Source organism: Halichoerus grypus, chromosome 2 (assembly GCF_964656455.1).
Source record: "Halichoerus grypus chromosome 2, mHalGry1.hap1.1, whole genome shotgun sequence".
NCBI lineage: Eukaryota > Metazoa > Chordata > Mammalia > Carnivora > Phocidae > Halichoerus > Halichoerus grypus.
In genome coordinates, this window is record NC_135713.1 from 118,402,828 (window position 1) to 118,423,938 (window position 21,111).

Sequence of the window (21,111 nt, forward strand, 5' to 3'; positions counted from 1 at the left end):
TCGGGCTCCCTGCTCCGCGGGAGGCCTGCTTCTCTCCCTCTCCCACTCACCCTGCTTGTGTTCCCTCTCTCGCTGTGTCTCTCTCTCTCAAATAAATAAATAAAATCTTAAAAAAAAAAAAAATCCTGTGCCTAATTGAACAAATTATTTTTATATGTGTATATATTTAATGATGATTGATTCGTATTATTAGCTACACAAATATCCCAAATTTCCAGGTTTTCAGGGTAGTCAATCTGTTGACATAATTATTCCTCCATCTTCAAATCCACACTGTAATAGATGACTATAACACAGACTTCGCCTAACCGATCTCAGAGTACAGTAATTTTGAATACTTATTAATTAGCAGTATACGAATAAAGTTTGTTGTCCTTCTTTCCTTGTTCCTGTTTTTCATGATTTCTTTCTTTTTTGGGTACCTCTATGCTGGTTCATTTCAATTTTTTAGAAAGCATCAGTAATGCTGAAATTGTCTTCAAAAGGGCACAATTTGTACTTATCTCTAAACCCTTCTTTCTTTCAAAATAGTTTTTTTAAAAGATTTTATTTATTTATTTGACAGAGAGAGAGACACAGCGAGAGAGGGAACACAAGCAGAGGGAGTGGGAGAGGGAGAAGCAGGCTTCAGGGAGCCTGAAGTGGGGCTGGATCCCAGGACCCTGGGATCATGACCTGAGCTGAAGGAACATGCCTAACGACTGAGCCACCCAGGCGCCCCTCAAAATAGTTTCAATGATTTCTTTACAGTAATATTATCTGACGTACACTTGTATCAGTTAAGGAAATGATAGCTAGAAGAACGTAGGCCTATTCCTTCTCCTTTGCATTGCACAATTATTTTCCTGGTTATAAAATATAACATCAACCTTCAAAGTTACCAGAGAGATATATTTTGCCTTCGAACACAAAGTAGCTAACTCTGGTCTACTACAGTGATGTACTGGTTCTCACTTGTGTCCTTAAATAGAACATCTCATGATGACCTCAGTGGATGAAATAGTCCTTAGAATATTCATTTGAAATAGCATACTGAGTTTAGTGGTGGCTTCTTTCCTTTGTTTAAAAAATATTTTTAAGTATCTAATGAATCTGGTTGGGGGATTTTCCTTTTCAAAATACCCGATAATCATATTTCTGCCTTACAAAGTCTCAGTAATATTGTCTTCTTCCGAAGTGATTATACATCTGAACACTGCAAAATATATGAAACATACCTCCACACTATTGCACATCCCCTCTTATGCAAAATACCACCAAACACAATGCTATGTTTTTTTTTAAAAAAGTCCTTTTATTTAATACTCAAAAGTTTAAACATAGCCAAGAAAGAGTTACCCTATCCCCCTCCTTCCTATTGCACAATTATTTTCCTGGTTACAAAATATAACATCAATCTTCAAAGTTACAAGGGGAATAATATTTTGCATAGTTCCTAGTAAAGAAGTCAATCCAAGTAAACAAGATTACTTGTCATCAACCCCTTCTAGTTGCTAATCAACTGATATACTGGCCTTTACTGAAATGTTATATAATGAATATAAAAGTAGTTAAACCCAGATTGGGTTATTTGTAACTAAATTTTTCAGAAGATCCAATAAATTGAACCAATTTCTGGTTTAGGACTTGAGTATATGGTTGTTTCATAAAGCAAGCATCCCCAATCTCCCACTAGGAGAGCCCACAAACACACTTCACATGGCTGTACCATAAAATAGCACAATAGAATTTTGTTTCAAAACATCTAACTGCTTATTTCACAAGTGCCACTTGAAATGACATTTTATTTGATGTCATATTTTATTGGCTTCAGACAATAACCTTTATTGTTGCATTAGATCCATGTCACTGATATAGATCTTAGTGAAGCTTGATGCACACATTTCATTCTTATATTTAAGATTTTATTTATTTGAGGGAGAGAGGGAGAAAAAGAGCATGGGGGGGGTAGTGTGGGAGGAGAGGGGCAGAGAGAGAGGGAAAAGCAGATTCCCTGCTGAGCATGAAGCCCCACACAGGGCTCCATCCCAGGACCCTGAGATCATGACCTGAGCCGAAGGGACTGAGCCATGCAGCTGCCCCACACATTTCATTCTTTAGGCATTAGTCTAACCTTCTAGCAGAAACTAACTTTAATAGATGATTATGTTTAAATACGTCAGGAAGTGAAATATCACCTCCCACCTGTCAGAATGGCTAAAATCAAAAACACAAGAAATCACAAGTATTGGTGAGGATGTGGAGAAAAAGCAGCCCTCTTACAGTGTTGGTGGGAATGCAAACTGGTGCAGCCACTGTGGAAAACAGTACACAGGCTCCTCAAATAGTTAAAAATAGAACCATTGTATGGTCCAGTAATGGTGCTACTGGGTATTTACCAAGATACAAAAACACTAATTCAAAGGGATACATGCACCCCTATGTTTACAGCACCATTATTTAAACTAGCCAAATTATGGAAACAGCCTAAGTGTCCATTGATTGATGAATGGATAAATGTGTGTATATATACACAATGAAATATTATTTGGCCATAAAAAGAATGAGATCTTGCCATTTGCAATGATATGGATGGAGCTAGAAATTATAATGCTAGGTGAAATAAATCAGTCAGAGAAAGACAAATACCATATGATTTCACTCATATGTGAATTTAAGAAATGAACAAATGAACAAGGAAAAAAAGAGAAACAAGCCAAGAAACCGACTCTTTTTTCTTTTTTAAGTAGGCTCCATGACCACATGGAGCCCAATGCTGCGCAGGACTTGAACTAATGACCTTGAGATCAAGAGCTGAGCTGAGATCAACAGTTGGATGCTTAACGGGCTGAGCTACCCAGGCACCCCCAAGAAACTGACTCTTAACTATTGAGAACAAACTGACGGTTACCAGAGGGGAGGTGGATAACCTAGTGGGTAACCTCTTGATAACCTAGGGCAATGGGAAAGATGTAACAATTCGTTCTCATTTATAAAACACATGAATTAAGAACACTGAGTAGAAAATAGATGGAAGGTATAAAAATGTGATTGTCCACTTATTCACAATCTTCTCCACAGGCTTTCACTATGGAAAGGACACCAAAACCTATGCCAGCAAGTGTTCTATATTAAAGTATCACCACAGAAATAAATTATTGAACGTGGTTTACCTCTTTAAAGGTTTTTCACCACATCTTCAAAAACACTTGTTTCACAAAGCAATAAAGAAAATTACACAAAATATAATTCCGTAAGAATATGAAGATAAAGGAATTAGTGAACTCACCTGAATATTTTCGGCTTCATCCTTACATTCACGAAAATCTATGGAGGTTAATAAGGGATCTTTTTTCTCACACGTCGCCAGACTGATGAGCGTGTCCGCGTAGTTGGGCTGGGGGAAGATCACGTGACTCTCCCGCGAGTCCGCGGTCAGGGAGACCTCGTGGGAATAGGTCTGCAGGAAAGCCCGCACCCCGTCCACGCCCACAAAGTGCGAGGCCGGCACGCCCACCAGCCCGCCTCCGGAAGCCTGGAGCAGACGCGACGCGTGCCAGCGCCTCAGCCTGAGCGCCAGCAGCACGATGACAAAGGCCAGGAAGACGCACGAGACTGCCGCCACCGCCACCACCAGATATAGCGTGAGGTCCGAATCGCCTGGGTCGGCGGGGGTCCTGATGCTGCCCAGATCGGCCAGGATGTCCGGGATGCTGTCGGCCACGGCCACGGTGAGCGTGACGGTGGCCGAGAGAGGGGGCTGGCCGTGGTCCTGCACCGCCACCACCAGGCTCTGCTTGAGCGCGTCTCTGTCCAGCAGGGCCCGCGCCGTGCGCACCTCGCCCGTGTGCAGCCCCACCGCGAAGAGCCCTGGCTCGCTCGCCTTGAGCAGGCGGTAGGACAGCCAGGCGTTCTGGCCAGAGTCTCTGTCCACCGCCACCACCTTGGTGACCAGGTAGCCGGGCTCTGCGGAGCGGGGCGCCAGCTCCACACCGGTGGAACCATCGGTGGGGGGGGCGGGGTACAGGATCTCTGGTGTGTTGTCATTCTGGTCCAGAATGAATATGCTCAAGGACACATTGCTGCTAAGTGGTGGGTCCCCGCTGTCGTGCGCAGTCACTCTCAACTGCAGGTCACGGAACTGCTCATAGTCGAAGGAATGCAACGCATACAGGATGCCGGTGTCAGAGTTGACGGACACATAGGAGGATAAGGAAGCCCCGTGGAGAGTGTCTTCAGACAGGGAGTAAGTGACTTGAGCATTCTCATGGCTGTCCGGGTCATGTGCAGTCACAGAGAAGATGGAGGCACCTCTGGGGTTGTTTTCAGGGATGTAGACAGAATAGGAGGACTGGGGGAAGGTGGGTGGGTTGTCGTTGGTATCTGCCACATTCATGGAGATATGAGTTTCTGAGGACAAGGGTGGGGTTCCACCGTCTGTGGCTTTCAGTGTGATGTTATACACAGAGCATTTTTCCCGGTCTAGGTTTTTCGCTGTCATCAACCTATAATAATTGTCTATTGATCTTTCTAATTTAAAAGGAAGATTTTCTGAAATAGTGCAGGTCACCTCACCATTCTTGCCGGAATCTCGATCTTGAAGGTAGAAAAGAGCAACTACGGTTCCAGGAGGAGTGTCTTCAGGGATTGAATTGCTTACAGATGTTACAGTCACTTCTGGGGCATTGTCATTCACATCTAAAACTGTGATAATTACTTTAGCCCTTGTCATACTACCAGGACCGTCCTGAGCCTGAACTTCCATTTCATAGTAGCTGGACTCTTCATAATCTAGGCCTTCTAAAGTTGATAATTCTCCTGTATGAGGGTTCAGTCGGAATATCTGTAGAATCTTCTGAGTTATTTTCCGGAAAGAATATGTCACTTCCCCATTGACTCCCTCATCCAGGTCAACAGCATGTACCGTGAGCAATCTTGCGCCCACCGGCACGTTCTCAGGGACAGTTACTTGGTACTGAGGCAAAGAGAAGACTGGCGCGTGATCGTTCACATCCACCACTGTTACTTGGATGCGGGCGGTTTGGGATCTCGGTGGGTGGCCACCATCAGAGGCTGTAAGGAGTAGGTGGTGAACCGCCTTTTCCTCCCGATCCAGCACCCTTTCCAGCACTAATTCCGGATATTTAGCTCCGTCATCTCCATTCTGCACAACCAGGGAGAAGTGCTGATTGGGGCTGAGCTGGTAGCTCTGGAGGGAGTTAGTGCCCACATCTGGATCCCGAGCCTCATTTAACGGAAACCGCACCCCAGGAGCTGTGTTCTCCGTTATTTTTACAGTCATTTCTTCTGTCAAGAATCTAGGAGCGTTGTCGTTAACATCTATTATTTCCACTTCTACAGGGTAAAGATTCATTTTATCCATCAGGATGTTAAAGTTCACTAGGCACCGCACGCTCTGAGCACAGAGCTCCTCTCGGTCTATCCTGTCTGCGGTGACCAAGCTGCCGCTTCGCGGATTCAAAGCGAAAAGCTGCGTCCTACCTCTGGAGACGATGCGGACTCCACGCTCCGCCAGTTCCCCGGGCTCCAGGCCCAGATCCTTAGCAATATTACCCACAAAAGACCCTTTGTCTGTCTCCTCGGGCACGGAGTAGAGAAGATGTCCTGCCCAAGCTTCCCTCTGGGTCCCCAGGAGGATGGAGAGCAGGATGAATCTTCTGTAGTCCCGACCCCTCTGCGGAGCCGCCATTGTTTTGCTGATCTTGTTTAGACACTGGGCTATCTCCCGTTGTGCTTCTGGATACCAGTGTGTCAGTGTGGAATCTTTTGTATTCGTAAAAGAAGCCCAGAATCTAGTATAAGAGAACTGAGTTTGATGCAGCTTGGAAGAGAGTTTATCTCAATCTGGTATTTCTTTGTACGGTAAAAGCTCAGTGGTTCTGGCAGATCTTTTGCACCATTTTCCCCCTGGTTGGTGAACAGCGGCGCTCAGAGTCCTTACTAAGTTACTGCACCATATTGAAGCAAAATAACTGATTTTTCAGAAAGTTGTTTTATCCTTCAAAATCCTTCCATTTATATTTCTCCGATTTATATATCTTTGATATTATTTAAAAATATATTTCAAGAAAATGAATTAATGCAACAATGTTCATGATGGGTGCTTACTAATTCCAGATAACTTTTAAAATTTTTTTCTGTTTTGCATTTCAACTTTGAAATGATGTTGGGTACTGCTTCAGGCTTCATAGAACATAGTAAAATCAGTGTTTGCAGGTAAAAAAAAAGTGTGATTTATTTTGAAAAGGTATGTCAGAGTATAACAAATTAATTCAATAATATTTAACACCGACTATGTTCTAGATGCCACATGTAAGACTCAGAAAGTCAAAATTTTCTTTAGAATACAGAGAGGTAATTTAATAAAGTTTTTGATTGGAGGGAAACTTAGAGATGATTTAGTCTAATACCTCCACTTTAATGATTTTAAAAATGAGAGGAAATTGCCTTGTCCTTGACTATATAATAGTAAAACCATTGTTGGAATACAAATATCCTCACTTTCAGTATTCTGAGAAGAAAAAGGAAAATCATTTGCCTTGGCTGATGCTTAATTATGCTCAAAAAGTGCCATTAGAGAGGAGGTAAGAACCCAAGCAACAACAATCAGCTATAGAAGCAACTCATTTTGCATAGAAGGCAGGAGTTTGCAGATTCTACCACCTGTGTATTCATAAGAAAGTGGGTGTTGACTGCTTCTTTTCATTATGCAATTCAAATAATCATCCTACCCGATTCTAGAATAATTGAAAAAGTTGGGCCTCCAGATAGCCTTTGAGCATACACTGTCCTGAGAAGATCCTTAGAGGTACCAATTGTTCCAATGATGTTAATTAAGTAAAACTGAATTGTTGATGGATCTGAGGTTACCCTTAGCTGATAGAAATAAAATTCTTTCCACATAGTTGCAGGAGAAAAGAGTTACCTGTCCTGAAATGAAGACCCTGGCAAGAAATAAACTTACCTTATGGGGTGCCTGGCTGTCTCAGTCAGAAAGAGCACACAACTCTTGATTTCAGGGTTGTAAGTTCAGGCCCCATGATGGGTGTAGAGATTACTTACATAAATAAATAAACTTAAAAAAAGAAATACCTTGCTTTGTAAATTATTTTAAGGCCTAGGGGAGTAGATAGCAGCACCAGGAGGAGAAATCAGAAGTAACATTGAAAAATGCTTCTTAGCTTAGTTGCTGGGGATTTCCTAACTAAGTGATCTATTTCTGCTCTCTGATGGCACTGGTCCAAAATATAGGCAATACTTTGAATGAAATGCTGTTTCAATCTATCAATTTATAGCCATGTTTGCTTTCACCAAGTAGATAAAATAACTTTTGTTCAAAGGAGCCAATATGAGTATTACAGATTAATTCCATAAGTAGAAGTTAAATACTATTTGTTTAGTAGTAATTTTGAACTTCCTGTTGATGTAAGCAAAGTCATTAAAGATCATGAGTACTTGCAGACATTTTCAAACAAAATTTTCGGTCTGGATATTATGGTTCCCAAAGTTGTGATCTTTTTCTACCTAACACTTCAAAATTCATAGGGTCATCTCACATCTGTTTCTTATTCTTACTATTTAAAAAAAAGTCTCAACTGATTACTTCTGGATAACTTCTTTGGAGTTAATTATCTTAAATAATAATCAAAGATCTAGATAAATAAGATTATGAACATACTCTGAACATAAAGTATACTTTAGGAAGTAACTGGCTGTATTATCTCTAGTAATCAAATTTTCTAAGTTATTCTACAACATAAATTTAAATATTAAAGATCTCTACTAGACCACTAAGATATATTAAATATAACATAAGCCTACTATATAAAATTGAAATAAGTTTACAGTTTTAAAGGAAGTATATTATTATTGATTGAGTTATTGGGAAGAATTGACCTTCATTTTTGTACTTGCATAAAAAAATTCTATGGAAAAAAATTCTGTGGAAAGTCTAATTGACTTCCCAGACATTAAGTTATGCATCTTCTCTCCTTTCTTTTTCTTTTTTTTTTTTCAAAGATTTTATTTATTTATTTGACAGAGAGAGAGAGCACAAGCAGGGGGAGTGGCAGGCAGAGGGAGAGGGAGAAGCAGGCTCCCCTGCTGAGCAGGGACCCCGATGAGGGGCTCCATCCCAGGACCCTGGGATCATGACCCGAGCTGAAGGCAGACACTTAACTGCTTAACCGACTGAGCCACCCAGGCGCCCCAATCTTCTCACCTTTCTTTATGGAATTTTTTCTTTTCTTTCTTTTTTTTTTTTAAGATTTTATTTATTTATTTGACAGAGAGAGAGATCACAAGCAGGCAGACAGGTAGGCAGAGGGAGAGGGAGAAGCAGGCTCTTGAGCAGGGAGCCTGATGCGGGGCTCAATCCCAGGACACTGGGATCATGACCTGAGCCGAAGGCAGATGCTTAAATGACTGAGCCACCCAGGTGTCCCAATGGAACTTTTTTCTAATGAGAAAACATTTGTTTGGAGTTCTGTTTGGGTTTTCATTCCCAAGCAAAGATGCAAGTATTTTCTATTTCTCTCTGAAATTTTACTCCTTCCCTTTGACAACTGCTACCTCAATAGAAGTTTGATCAGATGGGTTGTTTTCACAGATGATAAACTAGCCCAATAATTTGGTAGGCTTTTTTCCCGATGCCTCAAAATTCAGTATATACTCAAAATCTCAGACTGTTTATCTTATTAACAATGATCTATATGGTATGTAAGTCGGAGAGCCTCAGTTAGTCAGAATTTAGTAAGTTCCATGACTGCTAGGATTTAACACTTGGTCAGTCCACATGAATGAATGATTATTACTGAGAGAAGAATCTGATAGCTTTCCCAATAAAATTATTTATTTAAATGAAATGGTCATAGGTAATTCAGATAAGAGAATAAAATAAACCATCATATACTACCCCAGTTAGTGAGTGAGCAGATAAGAGAATAAAATAAACCAGCCTACTATCCATAAAACCCAGTTAGTGAGCTTTGCTTATAAATGGATATAGTTTATTTTGTTTATTTTTTTCAAGACGTGGTTTAAATCATCCAGAATTGGTGATATAAAAAATAACATTTATACTCTCGGATCATATGAAACAAATTTTAATACTTGTATGAGACAATCTGACTTCCATGACCAATATCCAAGATTAAAGTTCTTGAAAATTATTTACTATTAAGTTCTTTTTAAAAAGATTTATTTATTTGGGGGAGAGAGAGCACAGCAGATAGGAACAAAGGAAGAGGGGGAGAGAGTCTTAGGCAGACTCTGCACTGAGTGTGGAGGTCGACTCAGGGATCGACCTCCAGACCCTGAGATCACTCACTACCTGAGCTGAAACCAAAAGTCGGATGCTTAACTGACAGCACCTGTGCCACTAGGCACCTTATTCACTATTAAATTTTGATTAAAACCATCAAAGGATTATATCACAAATGTCCAAACAAATCAGATTTGAAAGTGTGTGTGATTGGAATCTCTTGGTCATATACATTTGGAATCTTGAAATAAATAATGGTACAATAATCGCTGAGATGTAAATATCACAATATTGATTTAGAGAAACATACATTACCTTTAGTACCTAATTTAAAGGCATCAACTCAATATTAACTTAAAGAAGACTGACAATTCCAGGTTACATTTATTTTCAAGAGATCTTTTCAATTATTTATGTTAAATGTGCATAGCAAATTTAGAAGCAGAATTGGCCAATCTATTGCATTATCAGATCATAGAATCCTCCAGCTCAGGACTGCAAAGACCTTGGCTATCATGTACTTCAACAACTCATCAAATACTATTATTCTCTGTATTATATTAACTTCAAAGCCATCAACTTACTTTTGGAAAGAGCTAATAATAGAACCTCTACCTTCTAGGCAATCCATTTTCCATTAGAACAACTTCAACAAATCAAAACTTTGTTTTTTTCTACTCACCAAGGCACAGTTTCATCCACACCTTTGAGCCATAATGAATTAGACTAATCATTCTTCTAATGACAACCCTCTCCTTTCCTTAAATATTTGAATAGAGTTTCTACATGACAGAAGCCTTATTTTATCTGGTTTAAATATGCTAAATTATTTAAATTCTTATTTGAACACTGTTAATCTTTCATTCTCCCATTCACTATTCAGTCCTCTATTTTTTAGGGATATGGGCTTGTAAGTGGACACTAATAAGCATATTTAAAAATTCACTTTCATTTTTAAATATTATCAAGCACATAGATTGCAGAAGACATTGTAGTAGGCATACAACATCAGGTGCTTATATTTGGTAACAATCAAAATTATAATACTGGTGATGTCAACAAATACTTGTTCATTATACTGCTTTATAGTTGAAAAAATTAATAAACTATATTGTCTCAGAATTTGTGTGAGGTAGGTAAGATAAGTCTATTTAATTTATGTGTTAATTTGGTGGTGCCTGGGTGGCTCAGTTGTTAAGCGTCTGCCTTCGGCTCAGGTCATGATCCCAGGGTCCTGGGATCGAGCCCCACATCGGGCTTCCTGCTCGGTGGGAAGCCTGCTTCTCCCTCTCCCACTCCCCCCGCTTGTGTTCCCTCTCTCACTGTGTCTCTCTCTGTCAAATAAATAAACAAAATCTTTAAAAAAATTTACATGTTAATTTAAAAACTATAGATATTGTGACTAGCCCGAGATGAATAACAGATAATCCCAGGAATATTATTCAGGTTTTCTAACACCAAAGATCAGATCTTCTCTGCTACAGACATCAATTACTTTTATCTTTCATAAAAATAATTTTTGATTCCTAAGTAGTAAAGGGGGAAAATATCTCTCACAGATCTCCATTATTTTTAGAAAACACTTGCTTTTAGTTAACATTGGGGAAAAACTGAGACCTTGATCTTCTTTAACAGAGGCTGCAATTTTTTTTACATTAGAAAGAGAATTTTTTTTAAAGAGTTTATTTATTTTAGAGAGAGAGAAGAGAGAGAGAGCACGGGGGTCAGGGGAGGGGCAGTGGGAGAGGGAGGGAGAGTCTTAAGCAGACTCTGGGCTGAGTGCAGAGCCCGGGGCTCAATCACTACCCTGATATGAGGGCCCTGAGATTATGACCTGAGCCTAAATCAAGAGTTTAACCGACTGGGCCACCCAGGTGCCCCATTAGGAAAAGAATCTTACAGATGTCACAATTCAGGGGGGAAAAAAACCCTAACAAAAGAGATGTAACCCAAGGCACGAAGACCTTGCCAGCAGGAGAAAAGTAAAGAAAATCTACAGCATACATTACTAAGAATTTTTTCGTGAAATTGGAAAGTACTAAGAGTACTAAGATTTAATAGAGCTCTACTGATATAAAAAAAAACTTCTGAAAATTGATTCAATGCAAAGACTAAGAAAACTAAGCAGTGATCAAAGAAAATTTTAAACTTTCCTGTTCAAATAAAACTAATAAAAGGAATAACCTCACCTGAACAAGGGAGTCTTCCTCTTTACAAAAACCTGAATCTTCCTGAATCAAAAGACGCTCGCTTTTCTCACAGCTCTCCTGGCTGATGAGCGTGTCCGCGTAGTTGGGCTGCGGGAAGATCACGTGACTCTCCCGCGAGTCCGCGGTCAGGGAGACCTCGTGGGAATAGGTCTGCAGGAAAGCCCGCACCCCGTCCACGCCCACAAAGTGCGAGGCCGGCACGCCCATCAGCCCGCCTCCGGAAGCCTGGAGCAGACGCGACGCGTGCCAGCGCCTCAGCCTGAGCGCCAGCAGCACGATGACAAAGGCCAGGAAGACGCACGAGACTGCCGCCACCGCCACCACCAGATACAGCGTGAGGTCCGAATCGCCTGGGTCGGCGGGGGTCCTGATGCTGCCCAGGTCCGCCAGGATGTCCGGGATGCTGTCGGCCACGGCCACGGTGAGCGTGACGGTGGCCGAGAGAGGGGGCTGGCCGTGGTCCTGCACCGCCACCACCAGGCTCTGCTTGAGCGCGTCTCTGTCCAGCAGGGCCCGCGCCGTGCGCACCTCGCCCGTGTGCAGCCCCACCGCGAAGAGCCCTGGCTCGCTCGCCTTGAGCAGGCGGTAGGACAGCCAGGCGTTCTGGCCAGAGTCTCTGTCCACCGCCACCACCTTGGTGACCAGGTAGCCGGGCTCTGCGGAGCGGGGCGCCAGCTCCACACCGGTGGAACCATCGGTGGGGGGGGCGGGGTACAGGATCTCTGGTGTGTTGTCATTCTGGTCCAGAATGAATATGCTCAAGGACACATTGCTGCTAAGTGGTGGGTCCCCGCTGTCGTGCGCAGTCACTCTCAACTGCAGGTCACGGAACTGCTCATAGTCGAAGGAATGCAACGCATACAGGATGCCGGTGTCAGAGTTGACGGACACATAGGAGGATAAGGAAGCCCCGTGGAGAGTGTCTTCAGACAGGGAGTAAGTGACTTGAGCATTCTCATGGCTGTCCGGGTCATGTGCAGTCACAGAGAAGATGGAGGCACCTCTGGGGTTGTTTTCAGGGATGTAGACAGAATAGGAGGACTGGGGGAAGGCAGGCGGGTTGTCGTTGATATCTGCCACATTTAGGTAGATAAGCATTTCTGTAGACAAAGGTGGAATTCCTTTGTCTGTAGCTGTTATAGTGATGTTGTACAAGGATACCTGTTCTCGATCTAGTACTGTACTGGTCACTAATTGATAATAATTGTCTACTGACTTTTCCAGTTCAAATGGCAGACTTTTTGAGATGGAACATGTTACCAGGCCATTCAGTCCAGAGTCTCGATCATACACTTGAAAAAGAGCAATTACTGTTCCTGGAGGTGTACTTTCAGCAACTGATCTACTTCCAGATGTAACTACCACTTCTGGTACATTATCATTTACATCCAAGATAGTTATTAAGACTTTTGCTCTGTCTAGTAGACCTGGCCGATCCCTGGCTTCAACATCCAGCTCATAAAAGCTTGAGTCCTCATAGTCTAGATTTGCAGAAGTTGATATTTCTCCAGTGGAAACATTTAAGCAGAAAATCTTTGAGATCTTTTCTGTTACCCTCAGGAAGGAATACATTACTTCTGCATGGACTCCTTCATCCTGGTCAGTAGCATTTACTGACAATACTGGTGTACCTACTGGCAGATTTTCAGGAACATTCACACGGTAGACAGGCTGAGTAAACACTGGAGCATTGTCATTCACATCTAGGACAATTACCAGAATTTTTGCAGTGCCTGAGCGGATGGGGTCACCGCCATCCATAGCAGTAAGGACCAGGTGGTAAATGGCCTCTCCCTCCCGATCCAGGGCTCGCTCCAGCACCAGCTCCGGGTATTTGGGCCTATTAGCTTCACTGCACACATCCACTGAGAAGTGACTATTCCCGCTGAGTTTGAAGCCCTGAAGAGAGTTCATTCCCACATCCAGGTCATAGACCTCCATTAGTGGAAAACGAGAGGATGGGACTGCATTTTCCAGAATTTTCACTTCCAATTCTTCCCTGAAGAATCGTGGTGTATTGTCATTAATGTCCACTATTTCCACTTCAACGAGATAAAGATTCAGTTTATCCTCAATAAGGATGTTAAAACTCACCAGACATGGTGCAGTCTGAGCGCAGAGCTCCTCCCGGTCTATCCTGTCCGCGGTGACCAAGCTGCCGCTTTGCGGGTTCAGAGCGAAAAGCTGCGTCCTACCTCTGGAGACGATGCGGACGCCATGCTCCGCCAGCTCCCGGGGCTCCAGCCCCAGATCGTTGGCGATGTTCCCCACGAAGGAACCTTTGTCTAGCTCCTCAAGAACGGAATAACGGATTGTCCTGGCCCCAGCCTCCCACAGAGTCCCTAGGAGAATAAAGAGCACCACTATCCCGCTGTGGCGCCCGCGCTTTTGCAGAGCGGCCATTACTGCTCCTTACGGACTTCCTTGGGATTATGAGTATGGGGAACAGGTTCGCAATCACTTTTATGCTTCTCAGAATTGGAAGCCAAGCTCCATAAACAAGTAGTTCAGATGAGAAGCATTTTAGATTAGAATTTCTGTGCAGCTGGAGAGCTATTATGTCTGATCTGGTTTTCGCTGGGGATGTAACTCCAGTTCTCATTTCTTTCCTTGCCCGGGTTAGTGAACAGCGACACTTAGAGTCCTAACTTAATACTGCACTGTTTTTGTGAAACCATCATACAGAGAATCTTATTTCGGCTAAATCTGCTTAGGTGTCACTGGTAATATTTCTCTCCCCAAAAAAGAATAAAAGAGCATATTTTGAACAATTTTAGATGTTCCCTGGAATTTACCACTCATTTTTGTGTTATAGGTCTTAGGGCCTTGGAGAACAGAAATAAGATTACACTTTTATGTAAATCTTGAATTTTCACATTCCACCATCATTTATATTTACCCCATTTTCATTTTTTTATGATTTAAGTTCTTATTTAAATTCTAGTTAGTTAACATATAGTGTAATATTAGTTTCAGGAGTAAAATTTAGTGATTCATCACTTACATATAACACCCAGGGCTCATCACAACAAGTGCCCTCCTTAATACCCATCACCCATTTAGTCCATCCCCCTGCCCACCTCCCGTTCCAGCAACCCTCAATTTGTTCTCTATAGTTAAAAGTCTCTCTTATTTGTCCCATTTCCAATAAGGACACCAACAACAACACATTTGGAACCAACCCACCTACTGCTGGTTGCAAGTACTGCCATTTTGGGATGTCATTATCTATTTTATTAACACGGAGAATAAATGACTTAACTTAGGCAATATCTCTGTGTAACTTTTTTTTTTTAAAGATTTTATTTATTTATTTGAGAGAGAGAGAATGAGAGACAGAGAGCATGAGAGGGAGGAGGGTCAGAGGGAGAAGCAGACTCCCCGCCGAGCAGGGAGCCCGATGCGGGACTCGATCCCGGGACTCCAGGATCATGACCTGAGCCGAAGGCAGTCACCCAACCAACTGAGCCACCCAGGCGCCCCTCTGTGTAACTTTTAAAAAATGAAAAGGGGGGGTGCTTGGCTGGCTCAGAGGAGACTGCAAATCTTAAGATTATTTTTTCTAAAGATATTATTTATTTACTTGAGAGAGAGCATGAGAGAGGGGAAGGGCAGAGGGAGAAACAGACTCCTCGCTGAGCAGGGAGCCCAACACGGAGCTCTAGCCCATGACCCAGAGATCATGACCTGTCCCAGGACCCAGAGATCATGAGCTGAGCCAAAGGCAGATACTTAATCAACTTGAGCCACCCAGGCACCTCGGAGACTGCAACTTTTGACCTTGGGGTCATGAGTTTGAGCCTCCTGTTGGGTGTAGAGATTACTTAAATGAATAAAAAAAGTTAAAAAAAAAAAACATGAAAAGGAAGTGAAAATATATTGGCTACAATGACAAAAATTTATATTCATATATTATATACAAAACATAGTTTAGGATTAACTGCATTGAGACTAGGTAAACCACTTAATTGCCTACATTTATGTTTAATTATATATGATAATATGTTTCCCAATGAGAGTGTGATACTAATGTATCAAAAATGTTTCAGGATATATGGCTTTAGATTTAACAAAAATTTCAAGACCATCACAAGGCCACTTTCCATGAAAGACTGCAACAGATAAATGAACAAAAAATTCTAACAATCCCCCCCCCAAGCGATGACCAGAAAAATCAACAAAACACGATAAAATCAGGTCATACTTAGTCTGTATATGTTTTACTTCTATAATAATTATTGACATCTAGTTACAATTATGGAAATAACGGGTTTTGAAGTAACTCACCTGTTGCAAACTGACTGAATTAGAAGTCATTTGGGGATCTTCATTACTGGTACTTTCAAACCAAGAGGCTTCATTACACAGAAGATCTTGTGGTGGAACATTTTCAGGCTTTATATTGAGAAATTTAAACTCAGTCTTTGAGGAATGTGAGGCAGCACATAGATTGTAAGAATAAGGCAAAGTTCCTTCGCTGAAGTTGGGGAGAACCCCAGATTCGGTCTTGGAGCAGACATTAGTCTGAAAGCAGCCCCAGGCAGCGGGGCTGGAGGAGCGTCGCAGGCTCAAGGCAACCGCCAGAATCACCGCGAGGAGGAAGAGCACCGAGATCAAGGCCAAAGCCACCACCAGGTAAAACTGCAGCTCAGCCTGGGGGTCAGAGGGCGCCGGGCGGTCGCTGACATCTGGCAGCACTTCTTGTAGGCTGTCGGCGAAAACCAGGAGCAGCGTGGCTGTGGCCGAGAGGGGCGGCTGTCCCCCATCCCGCACAGCGACCAGCAGGCGCTGGCGGGCCGCGTCCCTGTCGCCCAAAGTGCGCGCCGTGCGCACCTCGCCCGTGCGCAGCCCCAGGCTGAAGAGTCCCGGCTCGCTGGCCTGCAGCACGTGGTACGACAGCCAGGCATTGTGTCCCGAGTCGGCGTCCACCGCCACCACCTTGGTGACCAGGTAGCCGGGCTGCGCGGCGCGCGGCACCGTGTCGAAGAGCGCCGAGCCGTCGGGCCCCAGCGCCGGGTACAGCACCCGGGGCGCGTTGTCGTTGCGGTCGCCCACCAACACGCGCAGGCTCACGTTGGCGCTGAGCGCCGGCGAGCCCTGGTCGCGGGCCTGCAGGGTCAGCTCGAAGGCGCGCAGCTGCTCGTGGTCGAAGGCGCGCTGCGCGAACACCACCCCGCTCTGCGCGCTCACGGACACGTAGGACGCCAGCGCGCGTGGCTCCAGGTCGCTGGCCACGATGGAGTAGGAGACGCGGCCGTTGTGTCCCAGATCCGGGTCAAAGGCGCTGACTTGCGCAATGGAGGCGCCTGGAGGATTGTTCTCAGCCACGTGGATCAAATAGAAAGCCTGTTCGAAAACTGGCGCGTTGTCGTTGACATCGATGACGTTCAAGGTGACACTTCTGTTGGAGGAGAGAGGCGGATTTCCCCTATCTGTGACTGTGATTGTGATGTTGTATTCTGGAGTCTGTTCTCGATCTAGGGCTCCATCTGTGACCAACTTGTATGTATTTTTTGTATCTTGAACTATTTTAAATGGGAACTTTCCTTTTAGTTGGCAGAAAACTTCCCCATTAAATTCAGAATCTAGGTCATGTGTTTTGATCAGGGCAACAACAGTCCCCAGCTCAGCATCTTCTTGAATATGTTTAGATTCAGAATCCAGGGTTACCTCAGGGGCATTGTCATTTTCATCCAAAATATCTATTTGTATTTTACAGTGCGCAGTGTGTCGTCCACCATCCTTTGCTTCCACCCCAATTGTGTAGCTCTCTCTCTCTTCAAAGTCCAGTTCTCCACCAGTGGTGAGTTCCCCTGTTTTATTGTCCAGCTTGAACAGCTGTCTCACTACATTACCAATGTTGATGAAAGCATATGTGATCTCAGCATTGACCCCCTCGTCCAAGTCAGTGGCCATCACACTTAGTACAGAGGAGCCCACTGGTAGGTTCTCTCGAACACTGGCCCTGTACACATCCTGGGTGAACACTGGTGGGTTATCATTTGCATCCGCCACAACCACCCTTATCTGGGTAGTGCAGCTTCTAGATGGGTCCCCCCCATCCACAGCTGTGAGGACCAGGTGGTGGTAAGACTGCTCTTCCCTGTCCAGGGGAGTCTTCACTACCAGTTCTGGGTACCTACTGCCATCTGGGTTCTCCTTCTGAATCAAAGAAAAGTGCGGGTTTGGGTTGAGGTAGTATTGCTGCAGGGAATTGACACCTACATCTGAATCTTGCGCGGATTCCAGGGAAAAAGTGGCTCCAGTTAGGGCCAGTTCACTGATTTCCAGTTCAGTGATATTTCGGCTAAAGGTCGGTGGGTTGTCATTGACATCCTGAATTACCACACTTATATGAAAGAAGTTCAAAGGCTTTTCAGCGACCATTTCGAATTCTAGAACACACGTTGACTTCTTGCCACAAACCTGCTCTCGGTCTATACGGTCGCTCACAAGTAAGTCCCCGTTCTCAGTACTCACTGTAAAGAATTTCTTCTGTGCACTAATCCGCAGGTTTCGGGTAGGCAAATCTCGCACGCCAAGCCCCAGATCCTTGGCGAGGTTCCCCACGAGTGAGCCCATGGCCAGCTCCTCAGGAATAGTGTAGCGGATCTGCTCCGAGAGCACCGGGCTGAACAAAGACAGCAAAAAGAGAAAGGGCATTCGTCTCCGCCCAGCCGGGCCCTTCTGTCCCAAGCGGTCTCCCATCCCGCTTTCTGCGACTTTGCCTTTCTAATTCCGAAGAGCTAAATAATCCCAAGAATTCTCTGAGCAGGAGCAACTCCTTGATTTGTCTTGGCAGGCAGATTCTCTGACATATCTCGGCGGCAGAAAGAACCGGAGAGAGAGTGCCCAGTTAGCGCGGTTCCGCGGTGGGGGGGGCGATTCCTTTGCGTCGGGAGAAGCTGATACTACGCTCAGTACTAGCCAACAGCGGCACCCCGCGTCTCGGCTGCAGAACTGCAGTAGTGGTCACTAAATGAGCTCCAAATAAGGAGTGGGTTAAAAGAAAATTCTACCGTGTCCTGACACAGATATTTATTCTTCCCATTTTACAAGGATTTTAACATTTTAAATATTCACTGTATCGTCGATCTGGAGGTCATTTTATTTGAACTTGAACTTTATCCACCTATATCAAGTGATTTTTACTCTTCAAAGAGCAGAGGTAACTTGCTTGAAGATGTTTATTGGCATCGTCGTGGTTTTCGTTTCTATTTTAATAAAATGGTCATAATATTTTCTTCCCTGTGTTCCTCAGTAAAACTGAAGACCAAATGAAATGATATGTAGAAAATGACACAAATGAAAGTAGTGGTGGTAGTGATGGCAGAAAGTGTAATATGAAAATTCTTGAAATATCAGCTTGATATGTATGGTTATTCCACTCGTTTATTTTCTTCTAACTTATAAACATGACAAATCTCGTAGCTTTTAGTTTTATCCTGTTTCACTTCCTTCTACATTATCATTATCACTTTACCCCCAAAATAGATAAGTAAGCAAAGAGATTGGTTGTCCTTATAAAAAAGAAGTACAGTAAGAAGCAAGAAACTCTCTTTTCCTTAGTTTCCAAGTGTCTACTTTTAAATGACCATGATTTAAAAACTATCCACTGATTTTATTTTTTCCACACTACATTGCCACTGTCTTTAACTGTACTGTTTCTTCTCAAGCCACTGAGCAATGGTGAGTTATTTGAATTTTGGGGATGAAGTATGAGTCCTTATAATTATATATTCTAAAGAAAGTAATCTATATTGTCCCCAGGTTACTAACAGATCATCACCCCTTTGTTACTGACATTCTTCCCATGTCAATTTTCATGTTTCTGATAGGTGTCTTACAGGTTTTTTTTTTAAAGATTTTATTTATTTGTGAGAGAGAGACACAGAGTGCACAAACGGGGGGGCAGTAGGCAGAGGGAGAAGCAGTAGGCAGATGCTTAACCGACTGAGCCACCCAGGTGTCCCAGTGACTTAAAGTTTTAATTCCATTTCCAAACTAGAAATCTTCATAAAGAAACTTTTTTTAACCTATACAATACATTGTAATTCTAAAACTTAGCAGGTGTGTAGCAATGTTGAACCCATAGTGTAATAGTATTAGACATCTTAAACTACTCATTGTATTTAGGATTCTAGAAAGAAACTCACTGACATCTCTACTTCATACAAACATAAAAAACATAGACTTAAGACCTCTCTCCAAAACATGACTGAACAAGTGCTTTTCCAACATGGTGTGAACACTTAAATTAGTACAGGAGAGTTATCTTTTCAGAGCACATATGAAACTAAAGATCCAAATATTTAAATGATTATACAGTATATATAGTATATACACTCAGAGTGTTGTATCAAGCATTTCATTACATAAAGTCTATTGAAGTTTATAGAGTTTAAGAGGTATTTTCCATTGCATGAAAAAATTAACTTGGGAAATATATCCAAAATGTATAACCTTTTCTTTAAAATGTAATGAAAAAATAATATTTGTTATAAAATATAATGGAAAAGTGAGTTTTCAAGTAGGAGGGAATGTTATCAGTCTCCATCATACAGATTCTCATTACTCTTTGGATGCATTCACTATTCAGTGAATCTGCACAATTTAAACTGCAATCAGAATTATCTGTATATAAATATACTTGGATCCCCTTCAATATATAAATATTGGATCCCCTTGAAGTAATTATTTAAAAAACAAAAACCAAGTGCTCATAGGTTCCCACATGTAACAATAAACCATTTGTTTGGTCAGGTAATGTAGCCTACCATCCCATCATAGTATTTTATTGCTATTTCTCCCACTTAGTCACACTTTGCAGCTGATGAAGTTGTTGAAAGTACAATATTTGAAAGATTGAAAATCTTAAGGAGAAGCATCTGAAAATCATCTTCAGTAAATCAGATGCGAAAAACAAAGAGGGCAGTTCTTCCATTACACAACACACACTCAAGAATTTGAGACCCATAGACCTGCATTTCATTATGAAAAATTATTAATTTAAGAAAAGCATATCCCTGGGGCGCCTGGGTGGCTCAGTTGTTAAGCATCTGCCTTCAGCTCAGGTCATGATGCCAAGGTCCTGGGATCAAGCCCCGCATCGGGCTCCCTGCTCGGTGGGAAGCCTGCTTCTCCCTCTCCCACTCCCCCTGCTTGTGTTCTGTCTCTCTCTGTCAAATAAATAAATAAAAAATCTTTAAAAAAAAAAAAGAAAGAAAAGCATATTCCTGAGAAATGAATTTTAAAATTTCAAACAATTTTTATGTTGATTTTCCAAGTACAAATCTTAGACTCTAGCAATAAAGCAGAATTGTACCAACACATGCATAGGTGCAAACATTCAAATAGATACTGATTCCGGAAAGTGAAGAAGTTATCTGCAACGAGAAGTGCCAAGTGTAGGGCATATTTGTATTTAATGAATGTAGCAGAATCTAATTTTTTGGAGATTTTAAACTGCATCACAGAATAAAGTACAGTTTTTTAAGATTTATTTATTTATTTTTAGAGAGAGAGAGCTTGTGGGGGTGGGGGTGTGAGGGGCAGAGGGATAGGGAGAGAAATCTCAAGCAGACTCCCCGCTGAGGCAGGAGACCCATGCGGGACTCCATCCCACGACCCCAAGGACCA

At 42.7% G+C, this 21,111-nt stretch overlaps 4 protein-coding genes across 6 annotated transcripts in view; all 4 read right to left on the minus strand.

Annotated features, from left to right (window-relative positions):
* The window catches only part of LOC118555229 (protocadherin gamma-C4), a 192,607-nt gene that overhangs the window by 127,784 nt on the left and 43,712 nt on the right, over nt 1–21,111 (minus strand). The window lies entirely within an intron of this gene.
* LOC144378804 (protocadherin gamma-A7-like) lies at nt 1,567–5,901 on the minus strand. Its single transcript, XM_078066487.1, has 2 exons — nt 3,269–5,901; nt 1,567–1,671 (listed from the first exon to the last, which is right to left on the minus strand). The coding sequence occupies exons 1-2, from the start codon at nt 5,687–5,689 to the stop codon at nt 1,567–1,569; spliced, it is 2,526 nt and encodes an 841-aa protein (XP_077922613.1). The 5' UTR covers nt 5,690–5,901.
* On the minus strand, nt 10,227–14,106 carry LOC144381042 (protocadherin gamma-A6-like). Its single transcript, XM_078066488.1, has 2 exons — nt 11,452–14,106; nt 10,227–10,340 (listed from the first exon to the last, which is right to left on the minus strand). Exons 1-2 carry the CDS (start codon nt 13,873–13,875, stop codon nt 10,227–10,229), a joined length of 2,538 nt encoding a protein of 845 aa, XP_077922614.1. The 5' UTR covers nt 13,876–14,106.
* Nucleotides 15,507–18,325, minus strand: PCDHGB3 (protocadherin gamma subfamily B, 3). The gene is made up of 2 exons (XM_078066489.1): nt 15,760–18,325; nt 15,507–15,584 (listed from the first exon to the last, which is right to left on the minus strand). The coding sequence occupies exons 1-2, from the start codon at nt 18,178–18,180 to the stop codon at nt 15,507–15,509; spliced, it is 2,499 nt and encodes an 832-aa protein (XP_077922615.1). The 5' UTR covers nt 18,181–18,325.